The 18,751-nt window shown below is 43.5% G+C and overlaps 1 protein-coding gene across 1 annotated transcript in view; it reads left to right on the top strand.

Annotated features, from left to right (window-relative positions):
• Positions 1–18,751, top strand: part of LOC145399699 (uncharacterized) — a 360,302-nt gene that overhangs the window by 49,905 nt on the left and 291,646 nt on the right. Inside the window, exons 5-6 of the mRNA XM_080272249.1 lie at positions 189–681; positions 1,404–1,481. Of these exons, the coding sequence (XP_080128375.1) occupies positions 189–681; positions 1,404–1,481 (571 nt within the window). The remainder of the gene's footprint in view (positions 1–188; positions 682–1,403; positions 1,482–18,751) is intronic.

Below are 18,751 nucleotides of genomic sequence, written 5' to 3'. Positions count from 1 at the left end.
TTAATATTAAGTACAGAAACTTGATAACATTGTCATTTTACTATTTCTGTCCTTTAATGTTGATCCTGATTACTCACTAAGTCTGCAAGTGCAGTGTCATATCATCTTGTATGTTATCCATGTTCATATGTGTAACAGAAAAATATTTAATGGACTTGCTTATCATCCTAATCTTTTGGCACTGGCAGGAGGAATGGAGGAAGGAGAGATAGCCAGTGGTAGTGAAACTCAGGAGGCTTCAAGATCCAAACATCAGAGCAAAAAGGCCAAGAAAGATAAGAATAAGGAGAAAAAGAAGTCACGCAACAAGGACAAAGAGAGAAGTAAAGATAGCAAGAAAGGACGCAGGAGGAGTAGAAGCAAAAGCAGAAGTAAAAGTAAAAGCAGAGATGGAGGGAGGTCTAAAGAGCGAGGAAAGTCCAGGGAAAGGAAGAAATCCAAGGACAGAGGAAGATCCAGAGACAGAGGGAAGTCGAAGGAACGAGACAAATCAAGAGACAGAGGAAAATCTGATGATAGGGGCAAGAACCAAGGGAAGTCAAGAGAGAGGGGAAGATCCAAATCAAGAGACAAAGGAAGATCCAGGTCAAGAGAGAGTGGAAAATCTAAAGAACGTGCCAGGTCCAAGGAGCGAAGCAGTAGATCCAGGGACAGCCATAAGACAAAGAGACGACGCTCCAGGTAATGATGGCAGAATTTATTTAAGTGGAGGGCAGAAGTAAAAGTTTTAGTTTATTTGTGACTTAGAACATGTTATGATATTCATTAAATCCCCAGTGCCCTTCTCCATGGATACAACAGCTGTGTTTGATTGCATTTTGAGAAGGGTATTGCCAGATTGGGATCATATCAGGGTGTTTTAGAGGATTACTAATGATCTTTTGTTATGTTTCCTAAGTTTGTTGATTTTCTGTGTAGGTGGTGGTGACCATCATGCACTCACTTGATGTAGTGCTGCCTACTTCTTCCTTAGCCTGTATCATTCTTTTTTTCTTTGCCTACCCTCCTGTCTACCTGTTTCTCCCATCTTTCCTGTCACTTCTTATTACTTTTTTTTTTCCATTACAGGTGGCTTTACATTGAGTGACAAGCCAAGTGGTTTCCTGTAAGCCAAGAAACCATTTACAGCGCTGGGTGGTAACCATATAACCAAACCATACATGCTTCCTACGTGTCAGCAAGTGGGTTGGTGGAGGGTTAGTGCCCCTCTCCATAAAACAAATAACTCAAAGTCAAATGGCCACCTCTTATGGGATTATGGCATCTGGCAATAGATAGATAGATAGATCATTAATGCTTTGTTTTGTTGCTTGCAGTTGATGAGTTTTGTGTTTTTTTTTTTTTTTTTTTTTTTTTTTTTTTAAGTATTATTCTGATGACTAATCAGACACCTGGTCTGCTAGGTCCCGTGACAGACGCCGCCACAGCAGTCGACACTCCCGCTCTCGTTCCCCACATTACCACCGACACTCACACAGAAGGTTAGCTTAATGTTATTTATAATTATCAGTCAGTCAGTCATACAAATGAAGCCAAGCATCCTTCTATAGGAGTCCCCATATTGAGGTTGGCTGTGGTAAAGCTGTTTTTTTTCTTTGGGCAGGAAACTAGACCAAATGCCAAAATCATCTGTTTAAATCCCTGAAATTAAAGGAAACTGTTGGCAAAAAGGAATCTGAAATGTGCTGTAAGATGCATAACAATGTAAGAATTTCAGCTTGGACTTTGGCTTTGTGTACTTTTGGCTGAATATTTCCCACCTGAGATTGATGGTTGTGTGGCTACCAATATAAATTTGTTGCCACATTTCACTCTCATGGTAGCACTTCCTAGGGTCAGTGGTAGCCACCCATTTGCTAGCTGATGCCACATATTTTGAAGTATATCTTCTGTATAATGAGCACTTACCATACTGAATTTTTAGTATAGTACCACTCATATTATATCATTTTTATTTATGTCAGGTTTCATGTAGCTCAGTCCAGTGATTTCCTAAGATTAGATATTTTTAGTTCAAAATACTGCACATGAGTTATTCATCCTGATACAGATATTGCTAGAACTGAACAGGTGAGTGTTGGCTGCACTCCCCTTGTGTTTGGATACTATTGCCACCTACTGTCAGTAAACATGATTGCATTTTTTCTTTAATTTTGAACCTCCTCAGCAGCTTGTGGTACAAAATGTAGGTCAAACAATGCTGCAGTTTAGAATTAAGAAGTCTGCCCATCTATGGATGGTGTTATGGTCTGGAGAGGGATCATTCAAGTACTTTGTTAGCCCCCCAAAAATTCCAAATAAATCCATACATGGAAATGTAGGGAGAAAGGAAACTTTACCAAAACTCCTTACTTTACATTACTTTTAATATCTATATATATACAGTACTTCATTCATTCATCTAATCCTGTATCGCCCCATGAGGAGCTTAGGAACCTGGGGTTAGGCAAGTTGGTCTTGACATTTAAGATGAGAGTGACCAGCCGTACTCATCCCTGGGTGGCATTATATGAACAGTAAACCCAACCAGCCCTTGGATATAAACCTGCCCAGGCTTAATCTGATTGGAGTGCCTTAATTACCCACTAAACCATCAGGCACCATAATTTGTTTTTATGGTTACCTCCCAGCGTAGTAAATGGTTTCTTGGTATACAGGAAACCATTTGGCTTGTCACTTAGTGTAGAGTTACCCGTAGACAGAAGGAAGAGGAAAGAATGAAGAAAAGAAAGACAGAAGAGGAAGGAAGGAAGGAAGAGCGGAAAGGGCAGTCACCCAAGAGCTACAAAACCTCGTTAATTTACACATGTATAAGACTGAACAAAAAAAATAACACAGGAGGGAAACAAATCAGAATATGATGGTAATGTGAATATTATATGAATCAAAGTAAATCTTCCAAGAATATCTCAAGAATTGTTCATCTTAGAAGGTTACAAATTCAACATAAAACACAGAATGCAGAACGGGTATGCATGTAGCCTAAAACTGTCAATTGAAGGGATCACACACTGTAGCTAATATTGCTCACATTAGCTAATGCAGAATGCAAGATACAGTTAGAATAAACATGTTACAGTCTTGGAGAATCCTGGAGTCTTACACAAGTATACTAGTACCAAAGATAGAAAGACTGAGTGGAAGAGATCAGGGTAGGAATGGGTAGGCAGTAGAGGTAGGGTGAGTGGTGTCTTCTCAGCTCATACTGGAGAAGGGAGAGTGGTGATTCCAGTCCTACCCTCTTGTTATAAGGAGGCAGGTCACACCCACAAAATACCCTTTAACCTGTCACCAGGCGGGACACCAGCTGGCCTCTAATCAGCCCAGGTCAAGGGTGGAGCTTCGTCCCTCATTGGTCCAGCCCTTGTCGGATGATCTGAGATTGGCTAGGAAGAGATGTGTCACTCCACGTGGGTCTTTGGAATTCCCTCTAGGTGTGGGGTGGGAGCATCTTCCAGGAACTGGTCTGTTCTGGTTCCCTGGGGAGAGTACCAGGACCAAGCTGAGCTGATCCCCCAGGAGAACATCTGACCCATCTTCTCTCTCACTATCATCCTTCTCTCTCTCTCTCTCTCTCTCTCTCTCTCTGTTGTTTAACATTTCTCTCTGAGAACCAGTAGCCTATCTTCACAGCTGTAGCCTACAGGTTTGGACTGATATAAATTATCAATTTGTGACACACTAAATGTGTTGTAAATGTTATAAATTTAAAAGAATGCATAACTTCAGAAGTAGGTTATTTATTTATTCATTGATTTTGTAAAAGGTATGTTGTGGTAGGTGGGGGCATTCACCATCCACTCACTTGATATAGTGCTGCTTTCGGGTGTCTGCCCTTTCGTCTCCTCCAACCTTCTTTCCATCCATCCTCTTCTGTCTTTCCTTCATTCTTTCCTCTTTCTTCTGCCTGCGGGTGACTTTACACTCCCTCTTGTGTCTTTCTTTCCTTCATTCTTTCCTCTTCCTTCTGCCTGTGGGTGACTCTACATTGAGTGACAAGCCAAATGGTTTCCTGTACACCGGGAAACCATTTACTATGCTGGGTGGTAACCATATAACCAAATTTTGGCTCCTGGTGGTTTAGTGGGTAATAAAGGTGCTCCAATCGGACTGAGCCACAGAAGGTTTATATCCAAGGGGTGGTTGGGGTTTGTTGCTCACATAACGCCACTCAGGGATAGTGAAGCTGGTCTCTCTCATCTTAAATGCCAGGACCAAGTTTCCTAGCCCCGGGCTCCTATGCTCCTCATGGGGCAACGTAGGATTAGATGATGGATGGATGGATGGATAAAAGAATGTACCTATATAATATGTCTTTGGTGTATTTAATGAAGTAAGGAGAGTTCATCGTAACACATAAACACCTTAGCGACCATGGCAGTACAGTTACTGAAACAAAAATGCTTTCTCTAATTAAAAAAGAAAAAGAAATGTATAAAGAATTAAGAAAAAAAAAAGCAGTACCTTAGATTTAATGATGATTTCCTGCTCTTTAAAGCATTCAGGATTTCAAGTTAATATCATTTTTAAATTTTAATTGTAATTTAAGAAACACATGAAACATTATACTGTACTAAATAAAGATGAACTTGCAAGTACTATACACAGATTTACTTGATCATATATGTGTGTGTTGGCCCAGATGATTGGCTGAAAAGTGTGATTGTAAATGTGTAGAAGGTGAAGGGTGATGCTTTGGAAAGAGGAAATTATACAGGCATAAAACTTTTGGAGCAGATAATGAAGGTAATGGAGAGAGTCCTGTAAGGTATGAACACTGAAAGATTGAGTATTGATGAGATGTACAGTGGGGCACCAATTTTCGCGCCTAATTGGGTCCAAAAATAATGCGCGAAAGTGGAATTAGCGAAAGTTGGGGCATTGTCTTTATGGCAAAAAGGCTAATTGGTTCCCGGTTATCCTAAAGTAACATCAGATTTTCATTTTCACTTGCAATACAGTACATCAAATCACTATTGTACATTGCATTGTGAGATACACACAATAAAAACTGTACAGTACACATTATATGAGGAGAAACATACCACAGAGACCAGGTTGAGGTGTGTAATGGATGTTGGGGGTAAGTATCCGAGGCGCGTGGCGGGCTTATTTAGCCACGCCAGATGTATTGGCACCACCTCTTGCTGCCTCGCTACCACTCTCTCTCTCTGCCTCCTCAGATGCAACTTGATGCAACACTTCCACTCTGTGCTGAATTTCCCTTTGTGCTAGGTTCTCTTGAACAAATCCATCGAAATCTTCATCCAGGTTAAGCTTATTATACTGCCGTTTCTTCACTCCAACACGATGCTCTCTTTTAGCCTTGGCCTTTCCTCCTGGCTTTGAATGTCCCGGCCACTTTTTATCACCACCACTGCCTCCCGGCCCTCCCCCCACACCACCAGGCTCTCCCCCCACACAACCAGGCCCTTTCCCCACACTACCAGGTATAGTAGAGGCCATTGAACCGTGAGAATCCAACACAATGGAGCTAGCACGCTCGTACACAATGGCGGGAATGGGTGGACAGAGTGTTGACATGACGTCATTCAAGATGGCGGTGGGTTGCGGGCGGGCGGTGCAGGAAATTCAAAGTTCAAAATATTGTCCCAAACCCAAAATTTGTGCGCGAAAATCGATTTTTTTTCAAGCGAAAGTGGAAGTTAAGGAATATTTGGTGCATGCCACGAAAGTGGATTCCGCGAATCCTGCTGTAGCGAAAGTTGGTGCACTACTGTAGTTTGGGTTTATGCCAGGAAAAATATTTGGGATAGTAAAGGGAGCTGTACATTGTTTTTGTTGATGTGAGGAAGGCCTTTGACATAGTTCCAAGGGCAATGAGAAAGAGTGGGATCGAGGCGTAGTTGTTTAGAGTGGTCATGGGTATGTGTGTGGATGCTCGCACCTAGATGAAAGTGAATGAAAATTGGAGTGATGAGTTTTCTGTTAATGTTGGCATGCTTCAGGGGTCAGTCTTGAGCCCCCTGTGGCTTATCATGGTGTTTGAAGTTCTCCCACCTGACTTCAGAAATGGTCTCCCATGTGAGATATTGTATGCTTATGACTCTATATTGACTGCAGAGAAAGAAGGAGGTGGAGGAGAGATTTAGGAAGTGGAGAGACAGAATGAGGCACAAGGATGTGAGAGTATGTTTGGATAAAACAAAAGTGATGATATCTGGGTCTGGTGGTGGTACTACTAAAGCAGAGGGAGAGTAGCCATGTGTGATTTGCCACAAGTGTGTGGGAAGCAGCTTCATCTTGTGCAGTATTTGTGAGAAGTGTATGCATAAGAGATATAGTGGCATTAGAGGTAAACAGGAAGATACATATATATATTTTTTTTTATTTAATGCAAGAAAGAAGGAACCAAAGGCCAGGAGCCTGCAAACTGTTCCTTCCAAGAAAAAAAGCAGTACAAAAGAGAGCCAAATTCAAGATCCGTTCTTTTCGAGATGCCTGGACACACTGTGTTTGAAAGACTGGAGATCATATGAAGTAGGAAATACAGACAGAGGGAGACAGTTCCAGAGTTGACCTGTTGCATAAATGAAGGACTGGGAGTAACGGTTAACTCTTAGCATTAGAGAGTTGGACAGAAAAGGGATGAGAGTTTGTTGCTAGATGGGTGCTACTCACCCATCATAGAGGTGGAAGGATGCAAGCAGACAGTCCAGGGGAGCAGTGACCATTGATTTAGTGATAGAAAAGAGATAAAGATGCAGCAGTGCAGCTAAGAGACAGAGGTTGAAGGGAGCCAGTAAGAGGAGGAGAGTTAATGAGACAAAAAGCTTGACTCCACCCTATTGAGAAGGGCTGTATATGGGGAGTCTCCCCACATATGAGAATTGTACTCTACACAGGGGCGAATAAACCCCCTGTATAATGTCAACAACTGTGCAGGGGTAAAGAAGGTACGGAGTCGGCTTAGCATACCCAGTCTCTTGGAAGCAGATTTTACAAGCGATGCAATATGATCTTCCAGGATAAGTCCCGCGTGAATGAAACCCCAAGCATGCTGACTTCCTGTTTGTGGTGTGATGGGAAGAGCATACAGAGATTGTCATGTGTGAAAGAATTGATTCTGCTAGTGAGTGTCTTGAGTTTGTGGAAGAATTTTTATATTTGAGGGACATGTTATGTGCTGGAAGTGGGGCTGAGGGTAGCTCTGTGGGTAGGATAAGGAGTGGTTGGAGGATGTTCAGGTAGCTGCTTCCTCTCCTGACATTAAGAGGGCCCTCCCTCTGTTCTGAAGGAACTATGCACACAGCATGTGTTTGGGGTATAATGCTATATGGTACTGAGATCTGGACAGTGAAGGAAGAGGATATTCTTAGACTCAGATATACAGAAATGGCATTGATTGGATGGATGTGTTGTGCATCCTTGAATGCAAGGCCTGGAGGGACTAGATTTGCAACTGAAGAGTTGAGAGGAAGGACGGGACTTAGAGTGTATTGGTGCTTTGATGAGGAGGGGGAGATAAAGATGGTTTGGGGATATGGAGAGGATAGAAAATGGAAGCTTGATGCGGAAAGTGAGAAGTGTGAACGCTGGCGTAGGGTTATGAGAGACAGATTGAGAAAGACCTGGGACAAGGTGGGACAAGGTGTGACCTCAAAGATAAGGGACAACAGGGAGGCAACCAGAAATCGAGCAGTGTGGAGAGTTGTCATTAGGTGACCAAGGTCGATGCATGCAAGATTAATGGAGCCTTTATAAATGATACCAACCATACAGTGAACGATATGAAAGACCATTGTTAAGCTAAAGTATTGAAGATAGCATGCTGCAGTATGTTTTTTTTTTTTTTCTGCAAGGAAGAAAGGACCAAAGGCCAGGAGCCAGCAAATTGTTCCCTCCTAGAAAAAAAACAAAAACAAAATACAGTAACAGAGAGCCAAATTCAACATCCATTAATTTTGAGATACCTGGACACACCACATTTGAAATACTGGAGATCATAGGCAGTAGGAAATACAGACGGAGGAAGATAGTTACAGAGTTGACCTATTGAATACATGAAGGACTGGGAGTAATGGTTAACTCCTGCATTAGAAAGTTGGACAGAAAAGGGATGAGAGTTAATTGCTGGATGGGTGCTATACACCTGCCATCGTGGTGGGGGGATGCAAGCAGACAGTTCAGAGCAGCAGTGACCATTGAAGTAGCGATAGAAAATAGATAAAAATGCAACAGTGCAGTGAAGAGACAGAGGTTGAAGGGAGCCAGTAAGAGGAGGAGGGTTAATGAGACGAAAAGCCTCTGACTCCTCCATGTTGAGATGAGCTGTATGTGGAAAGCTGCCCCACATGTGAGACTTGTACTCTACACAGAGATGAATAAAACCTGTATAAATTCAGTGACTGTGCAGGGGTAAAGAAGGCACAGAGTCAGCTTAGCACACTTAATCTCTTGGAAGCAGATTTAAAGAGAGGTAATATGATCTTTCCAAGATAAATTCTGAGAGAAAGAAATCCGATGTATGTTTAACCCCTGCTGCGCTCATCGCCTCATATGAGGTGATATGCAGGCCACCCCTTGCCATGTTGATTACCCCACATGAGGCGATGGGTCTCTGCGCCATAATTTCAAGCACGAAGAAGTGTCAGTGGTTTCCATGGGAATGTTGACACTTCCTCCACACCATCAGAGCTGTTGGAAATCCCTGTCACACTGCTATTTCCAAATGCCGCATATTTAGTAATTCAGTTCTTATTTGTAGCCCAGCAGTGACGGCTTCATGCCACCCTCACACCCACCCAAGAGATGTAAAGTACAAAAAGACGTGGGTGATGAAGTGTTCACGCTTGGAAACACTTGATCGGATGACAAAAAATCAACTTAATGAAAAAAAAATAATAATAATAGAAAAACAGTGGGGGAAGGTGATCAGGTTGATAAGAATTAGCATGGTGAGGATTAAACATGATGCAGGATTGAGTTGGGTATTGTTAAGAATTAGAAGATACTCCTGTGAAGGATTTTGTCAGGTTGATAGATTTAAGAACTGAGTTTTGATGCATTAAAAACAACAAGATTACTTTTACCCCAATCAGAGATATGAGCCATAGCCTCATCCCTTGTTTGTTGAAGTAACTGCAGAGGTGGACGCTGCAGGAAGTAAATGGAACAGTGAAGGGTGAAGGGTGGAGTCATCAGGGTATGAGTGGACAGGGTTAGATATACAGCTTAGAAGGTCATTGATGAATAAAAGAAAGAGAGTTGGTGTTAGGACAGAGACCTGAGGAACACCACTATAAATAGCTCTGGGAGAAGAAAGGTGGCCATCTGCAACTGGTGGTATAGAATGACCAGAAAGGAAGCTAGACATGAATGCACGGATAGAAGGATAGAAACCGTAAGAGGACAGGATGGAAATTCAAGATTTATGCCAGACTCAGTCAAAAGCCTTTGATGTCAAGTGCAATGGCAAGGCTTTCACCAAAGTCTCAAAAGGAGGATGACCAGGTGTGTGAATGGTAGGTGAGAAGATTGCCAGTGGAGCATTCCTGGCTGAACCAGTATTGATGATCAGAAAGAAGGTTGTGATAGGAAAGATGCTTTAAAATTTTTTAGTGAAAAATAGACTCAAAAACTTTTGAAACACAGGATGTTAAAGCAACTGGGCGATAGAGGAATGGGAATGGTCACCCTTCTTTGGGACAGGCTGAATGAGAGCAAACTTCCAGCAAGAAGGAAAAGGAAGGTACAAGTTGACAGACAAAGGTGAAAGAGTTCACATAGGCAGGGTGTAAGCACAGTGCTTGAGGGCAGCAGGAGGAACCTCATCAGACCCATATTCCTATTTAGTATTGAGGCCAGTGATGGCAAAAAATACATCAATTGAATACATTTTAATGTCAGCCATGATGAAGTCAGAGGGAGGAAGTGATGGAGGAACAGCACTGGAATTGTCTAAGGTGGAAGTGAAGGAGAAAGTATGTGCAAAGAGTTCTGCTTTATCAGTAGAAGAAATAGCTACAGAGCCATTGGATTGGAAGAGAGAGGGGAAGGATGATGAGATAAAGTTAATAGAAAGACTTCTGGCAAGGTGCTAGAAGGAGCATGAAGAATTTGAGTTGGAAAGTTCAGAGCACTTACTATGAATGAAATTATTTTTTGCAGAACGAAGAACAAACTTAGCACGATTACGGGCAGAAACCCGTAAGAGATGAGATTCAGGAGTGGGTTGGCTCCGGTACTTTTTGTAGGCTTTCTCCTTTTGATTAGCATTAGAACAAGCATGATTAAACTTTTTTTTTTTTTTTTTTTTTTTTTTTTTTTTTAATCCCTAAAACGCGGGGCGTCGCGTTTGCGACCTTCGCCAAAAAGGACATAACGGCGGAGCGTCGCGTTTGCGATTCGAGTTAATTTTGAATAAACGCAGGCAAGGATGTTCCAGCTGGTATTGTCTATCAGTACCACCACCCTTTAGCTACAATTAGCACACTTTACCTTTGTACTACTGACCTCCGTTGTTGCCAAGTATCACGTTTTTCCCCCCTCCCCCCCCACCACGGCCCAGCCAGCCTGGCTGTGATACATGGCAGCACTCTGACTGCTCAGAACTGTAAATCTGCGCTCTCCTCTCACAAGCAGTTTATGCTAATAGGAAACGCTTGTTTCCCCAGTTGTAACACTAGATTTTTTTCGCACGGTTTGCCCGTTTAGCGTCAGTTTACCGCAGGCTTTCAAAGTGACATTATGGCGAGTTCTAGCTCTTCCAAGTCAGTGCGAGCGGCCGACAGGAACGAGAATAAAGTGACGGGCGTAAGGCAGAATAAAAAGCGCGCTGCGGTGATCTTTTGGGAAGTAATATGATTGAAAATAATGTAGTATATGTGTTTTTAGCTGTGAAAATGGAAATGTTTGTTGAGTGACGGGAAGACCGCCGCCGCGCTGCATGTCGGTCGTATGCTTCGTTGATTTTAGCCTTATTTTCAGTGCATATTGTACAAATACGGATTCCAAACTACCTGTACGTTGTAGTATAAAGTTTACTGTGACAGAATGAGGCTGTGGTAGAGGGGAAACCGGGTTGCTGGAGGTGTGAAAGTGAAGATTTTGTTACCTAACTTTGTAAGTCTCCACAAGTCCTTGGGTAGTCCACGAAGGCTCAACACCTGTCTCTGGAGAAAGCTGAATGTAAGTACTATCTGCCATACCAAGTATAATGTTCTAGGGTTAATCTCTGATTTTTGGCTAATATTTTCCTACAGGTACTCAGACCGCGATCGAACGCCGCCACCCGGGGGGGGGGGGTCGGCTGTCCATGTCCGCGCATTAGGGGTTAATTGGTCATTGGATATGAGAAAGGAATGTATGCTTCCCTGCCTGAGAGAAAATCTCCGAAATGCACAAGGCACACTCAGATGGCTCTCAGCCATGGAAGCAATAATCATTCCAGGGAAAATCAAAGGAGTACTGCCTTAGGACCTCCCAGTCAGCAGCTCCAAAGTGCCACAGCCGTTGCATCTTGGAAGGGTCCACAGACCTTATTAGAGTGATAGGACAGGTTAAGGTGATAAAGTTTTGATTGGAGGATTCCAATGGAGAGAAGAGATTAACAGGTAAGCACAAGAATTAGTTGTAAAGAAGAGGTCAAGTATGTTGGAACTCTATCCAAGATGGTCAGAGATATGAATAGGGTGCTGTACAAGCTACTCTAGGTCATTAACCCCTAAAGACCACATTATTCTTAGGCTGTATTCTACCACGGCCACAATTCAGGGTCGATTTTTCAACTTTTAGCAAGGTAAATTTTTTCTTGTAGATTTGAAGAACTTGAATTTACACACCTGAAAATGTCAATCTCAGTCCCTTAGGCCTAATGGTTACTGCAAAACTGCCTGCTAAAGATTATAAAATTCCTTCCTCACAGTAAGATAGAAAACAGGAAAACATCATCAGAAATCTAATTTTGCTAGAGAATCATACCAGAATTAATGAAATCAATGTAAAATATTTTTCTGTTAAGGAAACTAGGTGTAGGAGTCAGCATGACAGAAAAAAAAAAAAAAAGCAAAATAATTTTTTCCCAGGCTCTAAAGATTCGGTAAAAAACTAATTTCCGCTAATGAACCTTACCAAAATCAATGTAATAAATGTGAAATATGCTTCCATTGATGAAATTAGGTGCAGGAGTCAGCATGAGAGTTAAAAAAAAAAAAATGGTGAGTACGCAGACACGGGCTGATATGGTTGGGACAAAGGATTGGGAGGGAGGAAACGAAGATGGGGTCGGATGTCTCTGGTGGGGATGAAAGGGGATGAGACACCCTTCCCCATTGTGGGGGAGGTGGTGTGGGGGGGTCTTATGGTGGGAGGAAATTCACACAAAGTGATCATAGCAGGGAAATTGCCTCATCATTCAATATAAAGGGGGGGTGGAGAGATGTGGAGGAGGGGTGGGGGTATCTGGTAGGGATGCAAGGTGGAGATGGTGTGGGGGGATATTATGGTGGGAGGAAACACATACACAAAGGGATCATAGCGGAGAAACTGCCACATCATTCAATATAAAAGAAGATGGAAGAGGGATGGGGGGTCTGTGGTGGGCATGAGGGAGGATGCAACACACTCCCAATGGGGGGAGGTGGTGTGGGGGTATTATAGTGGGAGGAGACACAAAGTGATCACAGCAGGGAAATTGCTGAGTCATTCAATATGAAAGGGGGGTGGAGGGAGGTGGAGGAGGGGTGAGGGGTCTCTGGTGGGGATGAGAGGGGATGAGACACCCTCCCATATGATGTAGATGTGGTATTGGTGAGTAGTTTGGGAGGAAGGGGACAGAGCTGGCTGTATCCAATCAGCCAGAGGGAGGTGGAGAAGTGGCTGGGGCGTGTCCCCCCACAGACCTGGTAAGGGGGTGGGATCTTCCTTCCTACCTCCTCATTGCTTAGTTCTGATTGGATAGGGACCATTTTTGTCATAAAAGGGGCTGGCTTAGTGCTCGGCAGCTTTTGACAGATCTTCTACAATCATCAGTCGTAGGACTGTACGTGGCAAACTATCAAACTGACGATCGTCAGTTATAGTACATTAGGGGTTAACCCCCAAACGCAGGGCAATTTTTACTGCCGCCAGCCTCTCTTATAGGGAATTTTCCCCCAAATTGCTTGTTTTCAAACCATAATATCACAGAAAGTATAGCAGTTAGAGAAACAAATAAAAAAACATATTACTCGCCAACTCCTCTTCTTGTGAATGAAAGGATCCTTAGGTCTGTAGGTGGTCCCATTGATAAGTAGGAATGTAAAGAAGACGGGTTACTTGCCACACATGAGTCGGGATGTGTCCAACTCAAAGCGCACGACCCAGACTTCAGGCTCAGCGGCCTTGCTCTGGCTAGTGTTTGTAACACTGACTTCCCAGGAAGAGTGGTACATTTGTAATGCCGCCTGACCTCTTGCGGTGGAATTTTCTATTTAATAACCAGTCTCTCCGACTTTCCCTACTCACAGCTGTGGTTATGAGTCATCACCCGGTACATGTGGCTGTCACTTATGGTTTTCCAGCTGTAACAGCATTGCACTTTTCCCTGTTTGTGTGTGGGAGAAGGTGAAGGACACAATACTTACCCATTTTTGCCTCACTGACTTACAACTTTGCACCTTGGAAACACTTTGAGAGGAAATTTCCTTCTTTCCCTTTCACTTTTTCCTCAGCTAGCATGCACTAGTTCATGAATACCATATTCTAAACCATGAGGTAGATGTTTGTTCACTTGGTTAGGCTTTTTGGCATGTTGTCTTTGCATGGGGCCAGTGCTTTTCTTAGTAATTGTTATATATTACTTTTTCTACTGGCACTTCATATCACATTTACAGATCATATCACATATTTTGCACATGGCAAGAAATATACATAAGTGCTACCACAAAGCGCAATTTTCTTCAGCTGCCCGTAAGATTTTCTTTTGTAAGTGGTAGGGTAGCTCGACATATTTAGAAGTGCTTCACGTCAACTTTGACGTATGTAATTATGACCAAAAACACACACACACACACACACAACACTTTCTTGTCTTTGTCCGCTATTTACGCACATGCTCCCACACACCTGGGCATAGAATTCACCTTCACGGTGGTACACGAAGAGGCACTCTGGACAACATGCACTTATGACACTGATAGGCTGTTTCCTTGCATGCAGTGGGCCAACATTTTGTCGTTAAACACACATGACAACACCTGTATGTCACTCGCCCTGCAGGTGTTCGTCCCAGATTGACGAGATAATGCTTTCCCAGGTACTGCATGCTGGCTGACCTATCAGCCGGTGGCACCTGGTGCTTTTGCCTTCTTCCACTTGCAACCTAAGAAGTTCCATACTTTTCAAGGAGCTGCCTTGCCATTTCTTTCTCATGCTCACGTAAGGAAAGACTCATACCCACAACCTCCTTATAAAGGATGTAACTGTTGAGAATACTGATATCCAAAAGGTGCAGGAATGCCTTTTTATACCATCTGCAAGACTTCTGCTTGCAATTGATCTTTCCAGTCTGCATGTTCACGAGCTGCATGTTGATATTGTAATTATTGATGGCATCTGGCATCAACAATTGTTGCCTGGTCCTGTAGTCTGTTTTGCCAGTGTCCTGCATAACCCCATGGTGAACTGTCATAAGCATATTCATCTTTCGCTTGTCATGCCAGTGAATGGCCAACATATTACCACATTTCCGGGTTAACAGGGCACCTTTCTCAGTCTTTTCTGGGAATGATGGGTAACTCCATCTTCGGGCACGAATAGTACCACAGGAACCAGTCCCATGTTGATGCAAATACAGCGTCAGTGCTGAAGAAGTGTTAAAATTGTCAGTGTAGAGGATGTGATTTTTGTGCAGGTACTTGTCCTTAAGCACTTTTAACACAGCAGCAGAAAACCCATGGGGATCATCACTGGGCATATCCACATCTGTAGCCGAGTACACTGTCATGTCTAGCACATACCAAGTCTTGCAGTTGCATAAGACAAAGAACTTTAGGCCAGAGCGATGTCGTTTGGAAGGCACATACTGAGTACTGGCAAGTTCCGGTTAACAAGCAACCACTTACCGAGAATTTGCAAATACGTGGTCTTGAAATTTGCTCCATCGCCTGTTTAATGAGCGCGTAAAATTCCCCCAAATCCCAACTTACGAGAATCGATACGAGGGTCGTGCCGCAGCTGTCCGCCATGTTTACCTAGTGCTCTAGGTAAACATGGTGGACACCTGCGGTGCCGCTAGCTAAGAAATGAGTCACACACTAGCTCTGCAAGCCTTTTCCTGCCTTACCTTTGTAAACATTCTTCCAGCCAAGCTTCCCCAGTCAAGGTTGGTCTTGAAGCATGCCTTTTTTTCTGTGCCTGGGATTACTGTATCACCATGTCTTCTAAACATTCCATTGTGATCCCTAGTGCTCCCAGTGCTAAGCATGTTCGGTTTTATATCTCTGTCACCCAGAAACTGGAGATAAATAGGAATTACGATAATGGTGTGAGCGTAGCAGAGCTTTGCTCTACCTGCAAGTTCTCGTCCTCAACTGTGTACACCATCCTGAAGAACTTGTTCCAGCTTAAAATGATCACTTTTGGTGGTTCTGGGGGAGGTTGCTCGGAGGCCTTCCTTCCTAACCCTGTTTTTTCCGTAAGTTCTTCACATCGTTTAACGAGAAAACAAGCAAAATTCTTGCTTCCAATTAGCTCGTAAGTTCAGGACCCACCTGTAAATGTTAAATGGTCTCGGAATACAACAAGCGACTAGTCAAAAGCCACTTTCTTAAACTGCCGGAAAAGCCTGATATATGACTCCATCAGTATGGTAAGAGGTGGCCTGATCTTCCACAACCTGTCATTTGGGGCTGGGCCATAGTTCCTGTTGCAGTGTAGGAACTTTAGAATGACCAAGTGTCTGTTCCCGGCCATATACTTACCAAAGACAGGTGTGTGTAAGATTTTGTCCACAACTAATACTCATGAATGACTTGCTTCTTTACGTTTGCCATTATCATCATTAGTGCGAGCCACAGATACATTTCCCCCACCTCCACTGCCTTCCATTCTTTCATTTTTGTACCCGGGACAGGGACACCTCAAGCCAGCGAACAGATATAGCCTGGTGTAAGTTTTTCTCCTCCACCAGGTACTGCATAATGGTGATTGTATATATCGCATGGAAAAAGGACAGGATGGCTGGTTCTCCTTCCCCCAGGTGCTGCGTCTGTATACCTGCCTCTGTCACATCAAAGACAGGGAGGGTAGGCAAGAAGCCTTCACCCTCCTCCCACACAAAAGTGTCAAGCCTGTCGATGCCAGGGCTGGTAGGGCATGATCTGGCAGGAAAAAGGCACCTCTTGGCATCATGATCATGCCCATGGCCAGAGGGGAGGGGAAGGGGAAGGAGAAGGGGAGGTGGAGGTGGGAGGAGGATGTGAATGGTGACTCACCTGCAGTGGGGACTCCCTGGAGTAATGCTGGCTGGTTACTTTTCCTCACTGGTGTCGACGACCCCGTTATCCTCGCATACGAAGGGCCAGGTTGTGGGAAAATGGCCCTTGAGGTGCTAGGTTGTGGTGATGAAGGTCGTGGCAGGGAGGGAAGGCAACCTTCTTGCTCAAAATGTGGAGAGATGCGTCAGCGGCGTTTATGTACAACGTGACTGTCATCGTCACCACCATGTCCTTCACTTTCTACACTTCCTGGCGCATCGTCCTCTTCTTCTCTAACAAAAGTGGCACTCTTGTACACCTCTGCAGCCTCCTGAAGCACTTTTAGGTCCTTATCTAACATGTCTGAGGGAGCAGGGATGGGCGTCCTTGACACATCACCCTCAGCGTGATGAGTCCTTCCCTTTTCTGAGGAAGCATATGCAGTGTCATCCAGTACACACCCTGTAGCACTGTCATTAAGCCCTTGCATCACATCCTTCAGCAGGAGTTTGGCTGGAGTGGAAGATTCAAAGGGGCTGTGGACGAGGAGGATCCAGAAGACATTGCACTACACCTGGCTAGGGCGCAGGAGAGACTGACTCCCACTTCAGTGCGGAGGCGAGAGTATATCAACACCCTTTGGTGACGAGGTAGATTGGCAACTGCTTTGAACAATGGCGCGAAAACAAGTGCAGCTATAGCTGTCACCCAGCGTTCCTGATCCACAAACTTTGCATCGGATATAACTGTCACCCGGCGTGTAGGGGTTAAGGATAGAAAAGATGTAGGCTTGTTCACCAGGTGGATCAGTGAAAGGAGAGGAGGGCCAAAGGTGGTAGTGAACATTGAAATCTGCTAGAATGGAGATTTCAGAGAGAGGAGAAATTGATAGGATGTGTTCTGACCTAGAAGTAAGATAGTCAAAGAATTTTTCTTAGTAGAATTAGGGGATAAGTAAACAGCATGGATATATTTAGTAAGAGAATGACCAGACAGCCAAAGCCAGAGAGCAGAGAATTGAGAAGACTCAAGTACAGGAACATGAGAGCAAGGTACGTTGTTGCGTCCATATACACAACAGTCACTTTTGGCTTTGAAAAGAGTACAGTATAGATAAAGTTGGAGGATACAGAAAAATGTTTGCAATCAGTCACCTCAGACAACTGAGTCTCAGTTGGCAAGAGAAGGTGAGGTTTTTGAGGAGGAGAGGTGGTAGTCAACAGAGAAGTGAGAGTAATGGCCTCTAATGTTGCAGAAATGAAGAAGTAAGTCAGACAGTCGTTCCAGGCATCTTGCTTTGTTGTCATCAGGAGAGGGGCAGATGATAGGGGTTTTGATGTCCCCCTCCCCCTTGGAGACTCTGAGGTTTTGTAATAAGTTGCTGTTCATTTTTACCTCACACGGGACGGAGTCTGGCAAGGTATTGTTTTGGGTCGAGTTTCTGTGTTTGTGTGTTAGCAAGCTTACAGAAAAATGGAAGAATGAAATTACAGTAATCCCTCCACTATCTGACGTAATAGAGCCAAAGGCATGTCCGGAAATTGGTCCCGTCCGGATAGTGGGCCCCTGCCTCCTGGACTGGTACTTATGGACCCCAACCCAGCCTAACTTTGAAAGCCACCTAAATAGCTCCCTACTGGATATGCATAGCACCTATTTAAACCTATTTAAGACCCTATTCACTCCAATAATGGACATAAAGCATGATAAAAATGAAAAGGAACCAAAGAATGAGGAATTAGAATTAACTGTACCACAGCCAGGGTACTTACAGCACGTCTGTGACTGCCTTCTGTAAAGGCTTTGTCAGTGGTGAAAATGATCTTGAAGCATGTACAGTAATCTAGTGTTGTGCTGCACTTACAGTAATTCTTTGCACTGTGTTATAATTGTTTAACACTGCACACTTAATTGCACCAGGCCAGTTTCAACCGTCAGTTTGCACTCCACAGTTAATCCTTGCATTCTAAATTCTAATTTCTTAACACTGCACAACACTGTAAATTCCCATGTGGTCTAGTGGCGAGGTATTGCAGTTTATTCACTGTTTATTCACAAAAAATGAGCACGTGTAGCTTCCATTGCAATAAGCATCTGCTCACAATCGAAGTTAGGCAGTAACTGTTTGTGCCTTGGTGGTGACGGGGAAACAGAGTTGCGAGATCGCAACGGCCACATTACCAAACTCCTCAATTTTCATTGCCAAATTTAACTTTTCATTACCTAATTCGTAAAGCTAGCATTTATTCTTCACTAATTATATATACAAGTGTAAATAAATGTAATCACTCTCCTTATAAATAACAGCATGTTGATTATTTTCATGCTATGTA

This window comes from Coenobita brevimanus, chromosome 6 (genome assembly GCF_032717465.1).
Source record: "Coenobita brevimanus isolate Jiangsu-jjx chromosome 6, ASM3271746v2, whole genome shotgun sequence".
NCBI classification, from domain to species: Eukaryota; Metazoa; Arthropoda; class Malacostraca; order Decapoda; family Coenobitidae; genus Coenobita; species Coenobita brevimanus.
The sequence above is the reverse complement of the archived record's forward strand: the minus strand, read 5'-3'. Positions and strand labels throughout refer to the sequence as shown.